General features: G+C 49.5%; 1 protein-coding gene and 1 long non-coding RNA gene across 8 annotated transcripts in view; one reads left to right on the top strand and one right to left on the bottom strand.

Moving 5' to 3' along the window:
* The window catches only part of CEP250 (centrosomal protein 250), a 47,369-nt gene that overhangs the window by 18,213 nt on the left and 16,164 nt on the right, over positions 1-12,992 (bottom strand). For all 6 annotated transcript variants that reach the window (XM_070801565.1, XM_070801566.1, XM_019972315.2 and 3 more), the window contains 11 exons: positions 12,435-12,596; positions 11,714-11,892; positions 10,956-11,138; positions 8,902-9,046; positions 7,945-8,091; positions 6,603-6,833; positions 5,437-5,630; positions 5,088-5,215; positions 4,484-4,653; positions 1,998-2,165; positions 1,453-1,587 (listed from right to left, as the gene is read on the bottom strand). In XM_070801565.1, the coding sequence (XP_070657666.1) occupies positions 1,453-1,587; positions 1,998-2,165; positions 4,484-4,653; positions 5,088-5,215; positions 5,437-5,630; positions 6,603-6,833; positions 7,945-8,091; positions 8,902-9,046; positions 10,956-11,138; positions 11,714-11,892; positions 12,435-12,596 (1,842 nt within the window). The remainder of the gene's footprint in view (positions 1-1,452; positions 1,588-1,997; positions 2,166-4,483; positions 4,654-5,087; positions 5,216-5,436; positions 5,631-6,602; positions 6,834-7,944; positions 8,092-8,901; positions 9,047-10,955; positions 11,139-11,713; positions 11,893-12,434; positions 12,597-12,992) is intronic.
* LOC139186574 (uncharacterized) lies at positions 1,781-7,951 on the top strand. 2 transcript variants are annotated; one of them, XR_011570203.1, is made up of 3 exons: positions 1,781-1,879; positions 2,115-2,309; positions 7,810-7,951. It is a non-coding gene; the product is annotated as an uncharacterized lncRNA (long non-coding RNA). The 2 variants fall into 2 exon arrangements; XR_011570204.1 differs by lacking the exon at positions 7,810-7,951 and adding an exon at positions 2,439-4,486.

The raw sequence follows: 12,992 nt of genomic DNA, 5'->3' as shown, positions 1-12,992 counted from the left end.
GTACACACACACACAATTCTCCCCTCAGCGGCTAAAGTATTTTAAAAATACATATAGTAAATCATGTCCCACTCTGCTTTTTAGATATCATCCAACACATTCCAGCTGTCCTTAGAACAAAACTCAAGCTCCTTCCATGGCTGACAAAGGGCTCCTGCCCCCAAGCTTATCAAGGGACTTGTCCCAGGTCCTTTCTGCCTGTCCCAGGTCCTTACGACAGCTATTTCTACTGCCTGAACTGTTCTTCAAATGGCTGGCTTCTTTTCTTAATGGTTTTATTGAGACTGAGCTCATATATCCTGCAACTGACCCATTTAAAGCAGACAATTCAGTGGTATTTAGCATATTCACAGGGTCGTGCCATGGTTACTGTGATCATTTTTTACCATTTTTATCAGCTGCAGAAACAAACTGCATACCCTCCCCATCCCCCAGCCCCACTTCCAACCACTCATCTACTCTCTGTCTTCGTAGATTTGCCTGTTTGGGCTACTGCCTACAAGCGGAATGATATCCCATGCGGTCTCTTGTAACTGGCTTCTTTCACTTGGCAAAATGCTTTTAAGGTTCACCCTGATTGTTCTAAGGGCCTGACTCTTCAACCTTCGTGGCTCAGCTCAAATGTCACTTTCTCAGTGAGGGCCCCGCTGACCACCTTTGTCCAAAGAGGCCTCCTCTGAATCCCTCTCAGTTAGCTCGGCCTATTCATTTCCTTTATGGCCCTTATCGCGACCTACAATTATCTCACTTATTCTGTGTCCTCTCTGCCACTGTATAAAACACCATGACTGTCACGTTCACCATTGTGCCACACCTTTCTGTCGGTCGAGTGTCAGCAGCTAGCCTGGGGCCTGGTGCAAAGAAGTGCCAAACAGCAGGTCAAGGTGAAAGAGTGGGGACTTCCCTGGTGGTCCAGTGGCTAGGAATCCGCCTGCTAATGCAGGGGACATGGGTTCGATCCCTGGTCCAGGAAGACTGCTGGACGTGCTGCAGGGCAACTAAGCCCCACAACTGCTGAGCCCGTGCTCTAGAGAGGCCACCCCAACGAGAAGCCCGAGGACTACAATGAAGAATAGCCCCCACTCACAACTACAGAGAGCCTGCACATAGAAACCAAGACCCAGTGCGGATAAAAATAAATAAATAAACATTAAAAAAAAAAAAAGAATCCACCTGCCTATGCAGGGGACATGGGTTTGATCCCTGGTTGGGGAACTAAGATCCCATATAACAGGGCAGCTAAGCCCACCTGCTGCAACTACGGAGCCTGCACGCCGCAACTAGAGAGAAGCCTGCACACTGCAACGAAAGATCCCTGAGGAAAGATCCCTGCACACTGCGGCTAAGACCTGACACAGCCCAATAAATAAATATTTAAAAAAGAAAAACAGAACAGTGTGAAGGAGTGAATCGCCACTCCCTTTCCTCCCTGCCCAGGACCACCCTCCATACCTGCTCCTTTAACTGCTGAACCTTCATGTCCTGCCTCAGCCGCTCCAGCTGTTGGCTGGCCTCTGCCAGCTCCTTCTGGGTCTGCAGCAGTGTCTCCAGGAGGGACATCCTCTCCTTCTCTGTCTCGAGCTGCATCTATGAAGGGGCAGGAGGGCCAGGGCTTGTTGGGTCAGGGGTCACCATGCTCATCCATGAAGCCACAAGTGCACGCCAGCTGCTCTAGGTTCTTCTGGCAAACGGGGTTAGGGGGGCAGCGGTTGCTGAGGGCAAAGGAAGGTTGGGACCACTGACTGAGAACCAGGAAGTGTGAAGGTTGCCACTGGTTTGCAAGCTGACAGGATGTGGTAAAAGGCGGCCCTCCCTCAGGAAGTAGGACACACAGCCAGCCCTGCAGTTAACGGTGCCGATCACCTGCTCACGCCCTAGAGTGAGTAGGGGCAGAGTGGGAGGCCTGGAAGCCCCTGTAGCCCCACTCCTGGGGAGCTGGAAGGAAGTGGTCCGAGGCAGGGGGTCACAGGGAACACGCAGCCCTCCCAGCTGCCCACCTGGCACAGGGCGCTCTCGGCCTCGGCCCGCTCTTCCTCCCTCTGCGCCCGCATAGCCTCCATTTCTGCCTGTTGTTCCCTCAGCCTCGCTTCCAGCTCCATCTTCTCCCTCTCCAGGCTCTCCAGAACCTTCTCCAGTTCCTGCCGGTGCCGGGAGCGCTCTTCTTCCTGGTCATACGAAGGAAACACCGATCGAGCTGAGAGGGTGAGGCGCGGAGGCAGAGAAGCACCGGATGAGAGTAAGAAGTCTACCGCTCACCAGCTGCGTGACCTCGGTGTCTTCCTTACCAAGCCTGTTTTCTCATCTGTGAGGTGAGGCTAATTATCCTGCTTTGCCTATCTTGCCAAGTTTTATGAGAATCAAGTGAGATTTATTAAAAAAAAAAAAATCAGGGGTGTCCTTGGCAGTTCAATGGTTAAGACTCTACACTCCCAATATAGGGGGCATGGGTTCAATCCCTGGTCTGGGAAGATCCCACATGCCATGGGGCGACTAAGGCCATGCACCACAACCACTGAGCCTGTGAGCCACAGCTACGGAGCCCACGTGCTACAATGACCAAAGCCTGTGAACCTAGAGCCTGTGCTCTGCAACAAGAGAAGCCACCGCAATGCAATGAAGAGTAGCCACTGCTTGTCGCAAATAGAGAAGGCCTGCGTGCAGCAATGAAGACCCAACACAACCAAAAATAAAATACATAAATTGAGATAAAAAAAAACACGGACATCCCTGGTGGTCCAGTTGTTAAGACTCTGTGTTCCCAATGCAGGGTTTGACCCTTGGTCAGGGAACTAAGATCCTGCATGCCATACCATACCACCAAAAAAAAAAAAAAGATATAATACATGTAACAGTGTTTTCTAAAGTACAAATGTCCCTCACATAAGCTACAAATATCGTATTTTAAAGCAACCACATCATGCTTGGTGGTTGTAACAGCAAACTGAAGTGGTGGACTCATTCTCTGCTGCCCCTCTCCCCTGCTCAGAGTGGCAGGGTCACCCTTCTGAAAAGCCAGCCCATGTCTAGCTATGATGTCTTCTACAGGATTCAAGACTGTCGGGATGGAACATCCCGGTCCTCCCAGAATCCACCAGTGACCAACGACTTTTCTGATTTCCTAGATGAATCCAGCCCCTCTGTCAGGATCTCAGGATGGTGGTGAGGGGCTGCCTGGGTTGGAGTCTTTACTCCAGCACTGCTAGTATGACCTCAGTTAATTTCTATCACATCTCTGTGCCTCCGTTTCCTCATCTATAAAAATGAGGATAGGGAATTCCCTGGCGGTCCAGTGGTTAGGACTCTGTGTTTTCATTACCGAGGGCGCAGGTTCAATCCTTAGTCTGGGAACTAAGATCTTGCAAGCTGCACAGCATGGCCAAAATATAAATAAATAAATTCTGGGTCAAAAAATAAATGTTAGTCACTCAGTTGTGTCCGGACTCTTTGCGACCTCATGGACTGTAGTCTACCAGGCTCCTCTATCCATGGGATACTGGAGTTGGTTGCCATTTCCTCCTCTGGGGATCTTCCAGAACTAAGGACTTCCCTGGTGACTCAGACGGTAAAGAATCTGCCTGCAATGCAGGAGAGCAGGGTTTGATCTCTGGGTGAGGAACATCTCCTGGGAAGGAAATGGCAACCCACTGCAGTATTCTGGCCTGGGAAATCCCATGGACGGAGAAGCCTGGTGGGCTACAGTCCATGGCACCGCAAAAGAGTTGGATACGACTTAGTGACTAAACAACAACAAAAAGAATAAAAGTAAAACAGACATTTTCAGACAATTAAATACCAACATACCCTCACCAAAGGTTATCTTACTTCAAGAAGGAAAATAAATCCAAATAGAAAACCCGACATGCAAGAAGGAATGGTGAACAAAAACAAACCTTGTAAAATTTTCAGGATATCCAAACAATGATTGACTGTATAAAATAATCAAAAGGCATAACATATGGTGTTAACAAACTAGTAATAACTAAACACGCTGACTAATACAGTTGATAGGTGAGGAGGAGTGAAAGCAGGTAGAATGTTCTGTGATCCTGTGTCATTCAGGAAAAGAGTAAATATACCAATTGACTTGAGATTCTATTAAGTATGTATTTTAAAATATTAAAGAATAACTAAAAGAATAAAAAACACAGTACATATCATCCAAAGTAGCAGAGAGAGAAAAAAGATAAGAAAAGAATACAGCTTAATCATTCAATATAATCCTCTAAAAGAAGTTAAGGTGATCTCCCGTCCCAAAAGGTAAAAGACAAGATGAATAGCAAAAGATGACAGAAATAAATCCAAACATACCTATAATAAAAGCAAATGGACACAATAAAAGCAAATGGACTAAATTATATAATTAAAAAGCAAAGGAAACACAGTTCTGAATTGGGCAAGAATTATCCAAGGTATTTCTCTGCTCCCTTTACACCCTGGAGACCAGGTCTGTCTCTCCCATCCCCTGGCCACATCCACCACCTACCCACTTCTCCTGGAGCCGATTCACCTCCTCCTCATGGGCCGACTTCAGCTGCTGCAGGGCAGCCTGCCCTTCTTGCTCAGCCTGGGCCAGCTGCCTGGCTGCTGTGTCCCGTGCCTGCTCTGCCCGGCTCCGTTCAGTGTCCAGTTCCAGCTGCAGGCACTTCACTTCCCCTAGGATGCCAGGGACAGGATCTGTCTGGTCTCTGAGCCTCTGCCCTCCCATCTTTCACCCTCCTCCCCAGGCCTCATGAGGAATTCCCATCTCAGAGGCTGGGGGTGTGTGTGTATGTGTGTGTGTGTTTGTTAGTCACTCAGTCATGTCAAACTCTTTGCAAATCCATGGACTGTAGGCCGCCAGACTCCTCTGTCCATGGGATTCTCCAGGCAAGAATACTGGAGTGGGTGGTCATTCCCTTCTCCAGGAGATCTGCCTGACCCAGGGATTGAACCTGGGTCTCATGCATTTCAGGCAGATTCGTTATCATCTGAGCCACCAGGGGAGCCCCCTCAGAGGCCCTGGGTCTGGCTCTAATAGCTTCCCACCGTCTTCCTGGCTTTTAACATCCCCATGGACTGAAGTGTGCCCATCCCAGCTGGGTTCTCACCTTGGATTACTTCCTTGGCTTGCGTGACAGTTTGAATCTGGACCTCCAGCTGCCCTTTGGTGACCTCTGTCAGAGAATTTTGTTGCTGGGCCTCAAACAGACTGCTCTCCAGTACCTCCTTGGCTGAGCTGTCAGGTTCAGGAATCAGGAGAGTTCTTACCCATTAAGCCCCTTACCCTTCCTTAAGAGGAGTCGGGTTCTAACTTCTGGCCACCTAGAGAAGCTAGAGGGGCAATTACAAACTCATAACTCATTGAAACCCCCATACACTTTGGGCAAGGAACTCAGCTTGGCTACGCCTTGCTTTGCGAAGCTCTCTGCCCCTGGTAGAACTGGGGGTGGGCCCTACCTGAGCCCCAGAAGTTGTTCTGCGAGCTCCTGCCGGTCTCGCTCCACAGCCTGTAGCCGCACCTCGAGAGCTGCCTTCTCCCGTGCCAGAGCCTCCTTCTCCTGGACTTCTCGGGCGAGCATCTCTTCCTGGCGCGTTGTCTCTTGCTTTAGCTGTTCTATCTGAGCTGAAGCTGCCTCCTGCTGGTGATATGTCTGGGGGGACAGAACTGATGAGACCAGCGCAGAGGCAGGACCCCCCACTCCAGGCTGCTATCACCAGATTAGGGTCACTGGACCCACCTCTGTGAGCTGTGCCCTCTCACTCCAAGGGCCATATATCTATTTCCCTGATCTACGCAGCGTGCCCAGACCAGGAAACATGCTCTAGGGTGGCAAGAGATCTACCTCTAAGGAGCTTTTAGTCTTAAGAAGTAAGACACACACACATTACCACAAAGAAGGTCATCAATGCCCTGAGAAAGACTCTGAGAAGGGAAAAGTGAAAGTGTTAGTCACTCAGTTGTGTCAGACTCTTTGTGACCCCATGGACTGTAGTCTGCCAGGCTCCTCTGTTCGTGGGATTTCCCATCAAGAATACTGGAGTGGGTTGCTATGCCCTTCTCCAGGGGATCTTCCTGACCCAGGGATCGAACCCCAGTCTCCTGGATTGCAGACAGATACTTTACTGTCAGAGCCACCAGGGAAGCCCTCTGAAAGGGGAGATTGCATATAATTATTAGGTCAATGAGATGTTTGGTAGAGAAGAAAGATCACTTTGAGTTGGGCCATTGGTTCAGAAAAAACTAATGGAGCCCCTTGCCATGTGTTAGACACTGTGCTAAAAGCTGGAGGGATTAAAAGCAAATAAGACATAGCCTTGCTTCAAGGAGCTTTTGGTGGAGATACATAAACAGATAATTATAATACAGTATGAAGGCTGTGGTGGTTGAATAAATGCGACGTATTATCAGAGAACACAGGAGAGGCATCTAACTCAAATTGATGGATGTGAAGCAATGGGGCATAAGCGAAGGATTCCTTTAGGAATTCTTTTAAGAAACTGGAAGATGTATCCCAAACTATTCATAGTAACGCTGCTCATTTCCAGGAAATGAGATTTTCCCTTCCTGAATCATTTCTGTAGTGTTTTCGTTTTTTTACAGTGTGGCAGTTTTCTCTTCTCACCTCGCTTAGCTTCTCTTGAATTTCTTCCTTCTCTTCTTGGATGCCCCTGAGGTCCGCTTGCAGCTCCGCCCTGGTCTCCTCTGTTTTCTGCAGCTGGGCCTCCAGGTGGCTGTTCTTTTCCCACAGGGCTTCCCTGCTCCTCTCGGCCTCCGCCAGGTCCACCTGCAAAGTGCTTCTCGCCTGCTCTGCTGCCTCCATCCTCCTGCACACAGACTGCTTCTCCTGTTCTAACTACTGGCCAAAAAGGGAAGGGCATCAGAGACAAAGGGTTGTGGTTTAGAGATGAAGAGGTGAAGACAGAAGTCCACATGAAATACATGACTCTCTTCTCCACAGAAGGACACAGGAGTGCTTATGGGAGAGGAGGACTAACCACACATTTGGGGTCTAGAGCCTTTACTCCAGGTACTAGATGCTGGGGACAGAGACAAAAAAGGCAAAATCCTGGACTTGCCCAGCGGCTCAGTGAAGAATCCGCCTGCCAATGGGTTCGATCCCTGATCCAGGAAGATCCCACATGTCTTGGAGCAACTAAGCTCGTTTGCCATGACTATTGAACTTATGCTCTAGTGCCCGTGAGCTGCAACTACCGAAGCTCACATGTCATGCTGCCACAGAAGCCACAGAAGCCCTGCAGGGCAACCAGAGAAAAGCCTGGGCAGCAACAAAGACCTAGCACAGCCAAAAAAATGAATAAACAAAATTTAAAAAAAAAGCAAAATCCTGCTCTTGAAGAATTCAGAAAAGGGAACACAGAATATTTCTGGGGCTCAAGGGAACCAGAGTGATTCAACAGACAGTTAAGTCTGTTCTGTTTATTTTTCTAGCACCCTGAAGCATGCAGGATCTTAGTACCTCCACCAGGGATTGAACCCACGCCCCCTGCAGTGGAAGCTCAGAGTCTTAACCACTGGACCACCAGGGAAGTCTGAGACATGTTAAATTTTTAACCTCTAGAGAAGATTCTGAGGCTTGGGCTCTTCAGCAGATCCTTTTATGGTGGTTGGTGTTATCTCAAACAACAGGATTGAAGCCTAGTCTTCCTTCTAGAGGGCATGGACTTCCTTCCTGGCCCTGGTGATCTCACTGTAAAGCCCAAAGGGGGTCCTGCTGTAGACGTGGGAGGGGTCTACTTTTAATGGTTGAGCCCAGGCCTTATAATCTTTGCTTTCCTCTGCACTGTAAGTGTTCCTTTTGCTCATTCCAGGACTACATGGGAGCTGATCTGCCTTGGGCTGATCGTTTGAGAACTGTTCCTTGTCACAGGCCATCAGCTGTGTCTGTCTCTTGCCCTCTCGGTTGAGGCCCAGTCCTACCCCATGTGTCAGAGATCTTTGCTCACCTGGAGAAGCTGCTGGTTCAGTCCAACTTTATCTAAGGCCAAAGCCTCATTTAAGGCGCTCAGTTTGACAGCTGCAGCCCGAAGATCAGCGACCTCAGCCTTCAAGCTGTTCTCAGCACTTGACAGCTCCACGATTGACTGTTCTGCCTAAAAACAGACAGTTAAAGAGTTTCTTTTCCCAGTTTTCCTGCAGCAGTGAACAGCTCACATCCCCAGTACCTGCTGCTTCCTGTGTACAGACAGGAGTTAACACTTCATCCCGTCCCTCACATTCTAAACTTTTCCCTTCATTCATCCATTCACTCTCCCATGCATTCATTGAAGAGTGAGAGAGGAACTCACACGAAAGAGACAGACATTAGGATATATAAACAACCACAACTGTGGTGACAGCGCAGACAATGGAAACGCAAAGTGCTCTGGGACCTCAAAGAAAACATCAGTTCAATTTGAAAGAGTCAAAAAATGCTTGGTTGAAGAGTTCACAGTGAAGTTGGACACTGAGAGATAAGGAATGGTTTGCAGTTAAAGGAGAAGGAAAGAAGCAGTTCAAGCAAAGGGAAGAATTCATACAGAGTGTTAGAGGCACAAGGGAATGGGTACCATGGAGAACACACTTAGTAAAGGCATGGGAGAAGTGAGGACAGGGATCTCAGGGGGAAAGGAGGCTAGAAAAGGTGGCAGGGGGCAGAGGGCTGTGAGTGTGACACCAAGGAGCTGGGGAGCCACTGAATGGTTTTAGGAAAGAGACTGCCACGACCAGATTTATACTTTAGAAAACCATTCTAATTCCAATAGTCTGTTGAGAGGGACAGAAACTAGGAATTGAGGCACAAAATAGGAAGGGCCATGGCTTATAAAGTGAAGAATGACGCAGGTTGTATACCCTTTTCCTAGAGACAATCAACTTTCCAAGCCGCCCGCCCCACCCCACCAGTGAGGGGGAGGCCCACGCACTCTGGCCAGCGCGGCGGTCACTTCTGTTTGCTCCTGCCTCAGCAGCTCCCCTTCCAGGCGACTGGACTCCAGGGCTTCCCGAAGGCAGATCAGTTCACTGAGGGACTCGGACTGTCTGGCTTCCAGGACCACCAGTGTCTCCTGACTAAGATGAAAAAGAGGAAATCTTAGGGAGTGGCTGTATCCCAAAAGATGTTGAAGCTGAAACTCCAATACTTTGGCCACCTGATGGGAAGAACTGACTCATTTGAAAAGACACTGATGCTGGGAAAGATTGAAGGTGAGAGAAGGGGACGACAGATGATGAGATGGTTGGATGGCATCACCGACTCACTGGACATGAGTTTGAGTAAACTCCAGGAGTTGACGATAGAGAGGGAGGCCTGGCGTGCTGCACTGCATGGGGTCGCAAAGAGTTGGACATGACTGAGTGACTGAACTGATTTGCCTTTGTGATACAAAAGAATGAAGGTGGTCTCTAAAAACTGATAAGGAGAGAGCTCCAAGACATAATGTGAAAAAAAGCAAGGTGCAGAACAGTATATGTGGCGTGCTCTCTTTTATGCAAGAAACTGGGGGAAATACGAATATACGCACACATTTGCATAAGGCACCACTAGAAATATGAATAAGAAATTAATTTAAGTGATTACACACAAAAGGAAGGGATACGGGATGGATGAAGTAGAAGGGACAAATACTCTCTCTGTGCATACCTTTTAAAATAGTTTTGACTTTTGAATTATACAAAATTTTCTTGTTAGCCACACTATGTGGCATACATGGTCGTAACCCCCCCAGTCAGAGATCGAACCTGTGCCCCTTGCAGTAGAACTCTGGACTCTTAACCACTGGACCCACAGGGAAGCCCCTTGAATCATAGAAATACTAATAAATGTATTATTGAGTCAAACAATTTAAATTTAAAAACATAAAACTATCTTTGTGGATTGTTGGTTCTTTGCCTTGGTATGGGGAGACCCTTCCTTGCACCAGTCATGATCCTTAGAGGAGTCCCTTCAGGATTCCATCATTTATGACCATTAGGTGCAAGGAGCCGGGGAACAGGAAAGAAGAGGAGGTACCAAAGATGAAGATCCAACCCGTTACCAGGTACTGAAGACCTACCACAGGCCACACTCTGTGCTGGCATTTCGTAAAACACAGTTTTAATCCTCCCAATGACCCTTCAAGGGAAATATCACCACTCCTATTTTACAAATAAATTAATCCATCCAAGCGGTCAGAGCAATTATTTAAACCAAGCTTCTGCCCAGCTGTAAAGTCCTTGCTTTTTCTATGGTATAATATTGGGGAATTTATAGATAAGCTGGGTCCCTTTACTCTGGAATTTCCTTTTCTTAAAAAATATGTATTTATTTGGGTGTACCAGCTCTAAGTTGCAGCATGCTGGATCTTTAGTTGCAGGCTGAGGGATCTAGTTCTCTGACCAGGGATCAAACCCGGCTCTCCTGCATTGGGAGCTTGGAGTCTTAGCAACTGGATCACCAGGAATGTCCTTGGAATTCCCTTTCTTGACCAGCTCATTTCCCATTACTTCCCAGGATCAGTTCTACTCTTTGGCCAGCCCAGCCTCCTCTGAACATTCATTGCATCCTCCCACCTCCTTTTCTTTGCTAATCTGTTCCTTTAGGCCTTGTCCTGCTCTCTGCCAATCAAAATAATTAAGGCCCAGCTCAGCAGCGACCCTCTTCTCCAAGCAGCTTTCAGTAACAAACTGTTACCCTTAGTCTCCCAGAGGATCTAGCTTGAAGCTCTTTTTAGCTCATGCTTCACCTGGCCACGGTTTACTTGTCTGACTTCCCCATTATACTGCAAACTGCTTGAGGTCAGTGTCTTATTTGTTTCCCCCCACGGGGCCTCAGTTCCTCTAGGTGCTCAGCAAAGCCTGGATGAAATCTGTGCATTCATCCTTCTGCCAAGGGTAGAGCGGTAAGCTAAGCTGAACCCACTGCATGCCAGGTTTCTATTAACTCCGCTTTCTCAGGGTGGGGAGGGACAGGGCCAGGGAGAGAGGGGACTGTCACACGCACAGACGCTCCCTCTCTCGGACGGCCAGGTGCAGCTCCTCCTGCTGTTCCTCCTTCTCGCCCTGAGCAGAGTCGCCCTGCAGCTGGAGCTCCATGTTGGTCCTCCGCAGTCGCCACGCCTCCTGCTCCAGCACCTCCAGCTGCTGCTGCAGCTCCTCCCTGGTCTTCTGCAGGAGCTCTCGCTCCCTGGAAGGAGGCCAGACGTGAGCACAAACCCTGGAACCTAAAAACCCTCCTGGAAGCAGACAGCAGAGGGTCAAAGGAGAGGGGTATCTGCTTCCTTTAAATATCTCATCTTCCCTTTAGAGAAGGAAACTGGTTTGTTTGGTTCTTTTAGTATCTATTTATTTGGCTCCGACAGGTCTTAGTTGTGGCACACGGGATCTTTGTAGTGTCATGTGGACCTTTCGCTGGGGCACACGGACTCTGGTTGCCGCGTGTGGGCTCTCTAGTTTCGGTGCTTGGGCTTAGTTGCTCTGCGACATACGGGATCTTAGTTCCCCGACCAGGGATCAAACCCTGGTCCCTTACACTGCAAGGTGGATTCTTAACCACTGGACCACCAGGGAGGTCTCAAAACTGTTCCCCCCCCACCCCAAATCATCACAAAGACCCAAAAGTGAGTGAGCAGGAACCAGCAGAATGCAAAGCCAGGTGGTCCTGAACAGCCCTGGGTCTGCCAACCACACGATGGGAGTGGGAAAAGGCTGGGTGAGGACTGAGCCTGGGAGGAAGTAGGGGGACAAACAGCCCCCACTCACCTGCTGAGAGAGTCCACCTCTCCCTGCAGGTCCACCGTCTGCCCCGCCAGGGTGTCCCGCTCCCCTGTGAGCTGCTGCAGCCGCTGTCTCAGGGCTTCACCCTCTTCCTCCCACTGGTGATGCTGCTGTTGCCAGGAGCTCACAGCTTCCTGGCAGCCTGACAGCTGCTGCCTTAGGTCCTGCGGAGGGAGAGGGACAGAAAGGAGGTGGTGAGTAAGAGGGCAGGGCAGAGAGGGATGTCAGCAGCCTGGAAGCAGGGCTGGGCAAAGGGCGGGGGGACTGGTGTGACCAAGGTAAGTTGTGAATAAAGATGAGACCAGTCAAGGAGACAGAGCATCAGAGGTGACCGGGTTCTGTGGTCTCAGCATCTCAGAGTTCATCATTTTCAAATGTACCATGTGGAAGGTGGGGTTAGTAGTGAGTAGGGCTGGGACCCCTAGAACTGGAGAACACTTACCCACACTCCCCAGGGCTCCACTTTGCAGGGTGCAGTGAAAAGTGCATCAAAGCAGAGCGTGCCAGTGGCATGGGGAGCGTGCTGGCTCCCCCTCAGCACAGCTGGGGAGACCCAGAGATTCCAAAGGGCACTTCGGGGTGTTGACAAAACTCCTCATGTCAGGTCAACGTAGAGAAAGGGGCAGTCTGGGCTAGGAGGGTACCCGGGGCCCAGATCAGTTTAGATACCGGTCCCCACGGCTGAGGAAGAGTGTGGGGTTCTTACCTGCACAGCCTGGCGTCTCTGAGTCAGTACCGAACGCACCAGAGAGACAGCCTTGTCTGGCTGCTGGGAATCAAACCGGGAAGAGAAGCCACCAGGGTCCAACTGCAAGGAGCTCTCGTGACTAGAACCTTGGGCCATACTGTCCTCTTCTTCTACCATGGCCTGAAACCCAACATGGCAGTGTCACCATCCCACTGACCAAGGCCTAGAGTCCATGCAGAGGACTCACACTCCAGCCTGGACAAACCTGATGTTTTCTCTCTCCCAGGTCCTCTCCCTGGGGGGTGGGAGGAGGGCATCTAAGAGCAAAAAAGGGTGGCTTCCTTCAATTCTTCAAATCAACTGTTTACCATTGGTCACCCAAACCCAGGATGAGCATCAGGGCTGGAGCACCCCTTGAACACTCCATGAATAAATGAAAGAAGAGGTTATTGAATCCCGCCGCTGTCTGAGAACTGCAGCCGGCAGTAAGAAGGAGGGCCTGTTTCAGCAGGCAGGGCCAGCCCACAGAAGCTTAGCTTAGGGTTCCGGTTTTCAAACATACCCAGAGAGCTCATC

This window comes from Bos indicus, chromosome 13 (genome assembly GCF_029378745.1).
Source record: "Bos indicus isolate NIAB-ARS_2022 breed Sahiwal x Tharparkar chromosome 13, NIAB-ARS_B.indTharparkar_mat_pri_1.0, whole genome shotgun sequence".
Lineage (NCBI taxonomy): Eukaryota > Metazoa > Chordata > Mammalia > Artiodactyla > Bovidae > Bos > Bos indicus.
Note: the sequence above shows the minus strand (reverse complement) of the source record. Positions and strands in the feature narration are given on the sequence as shown.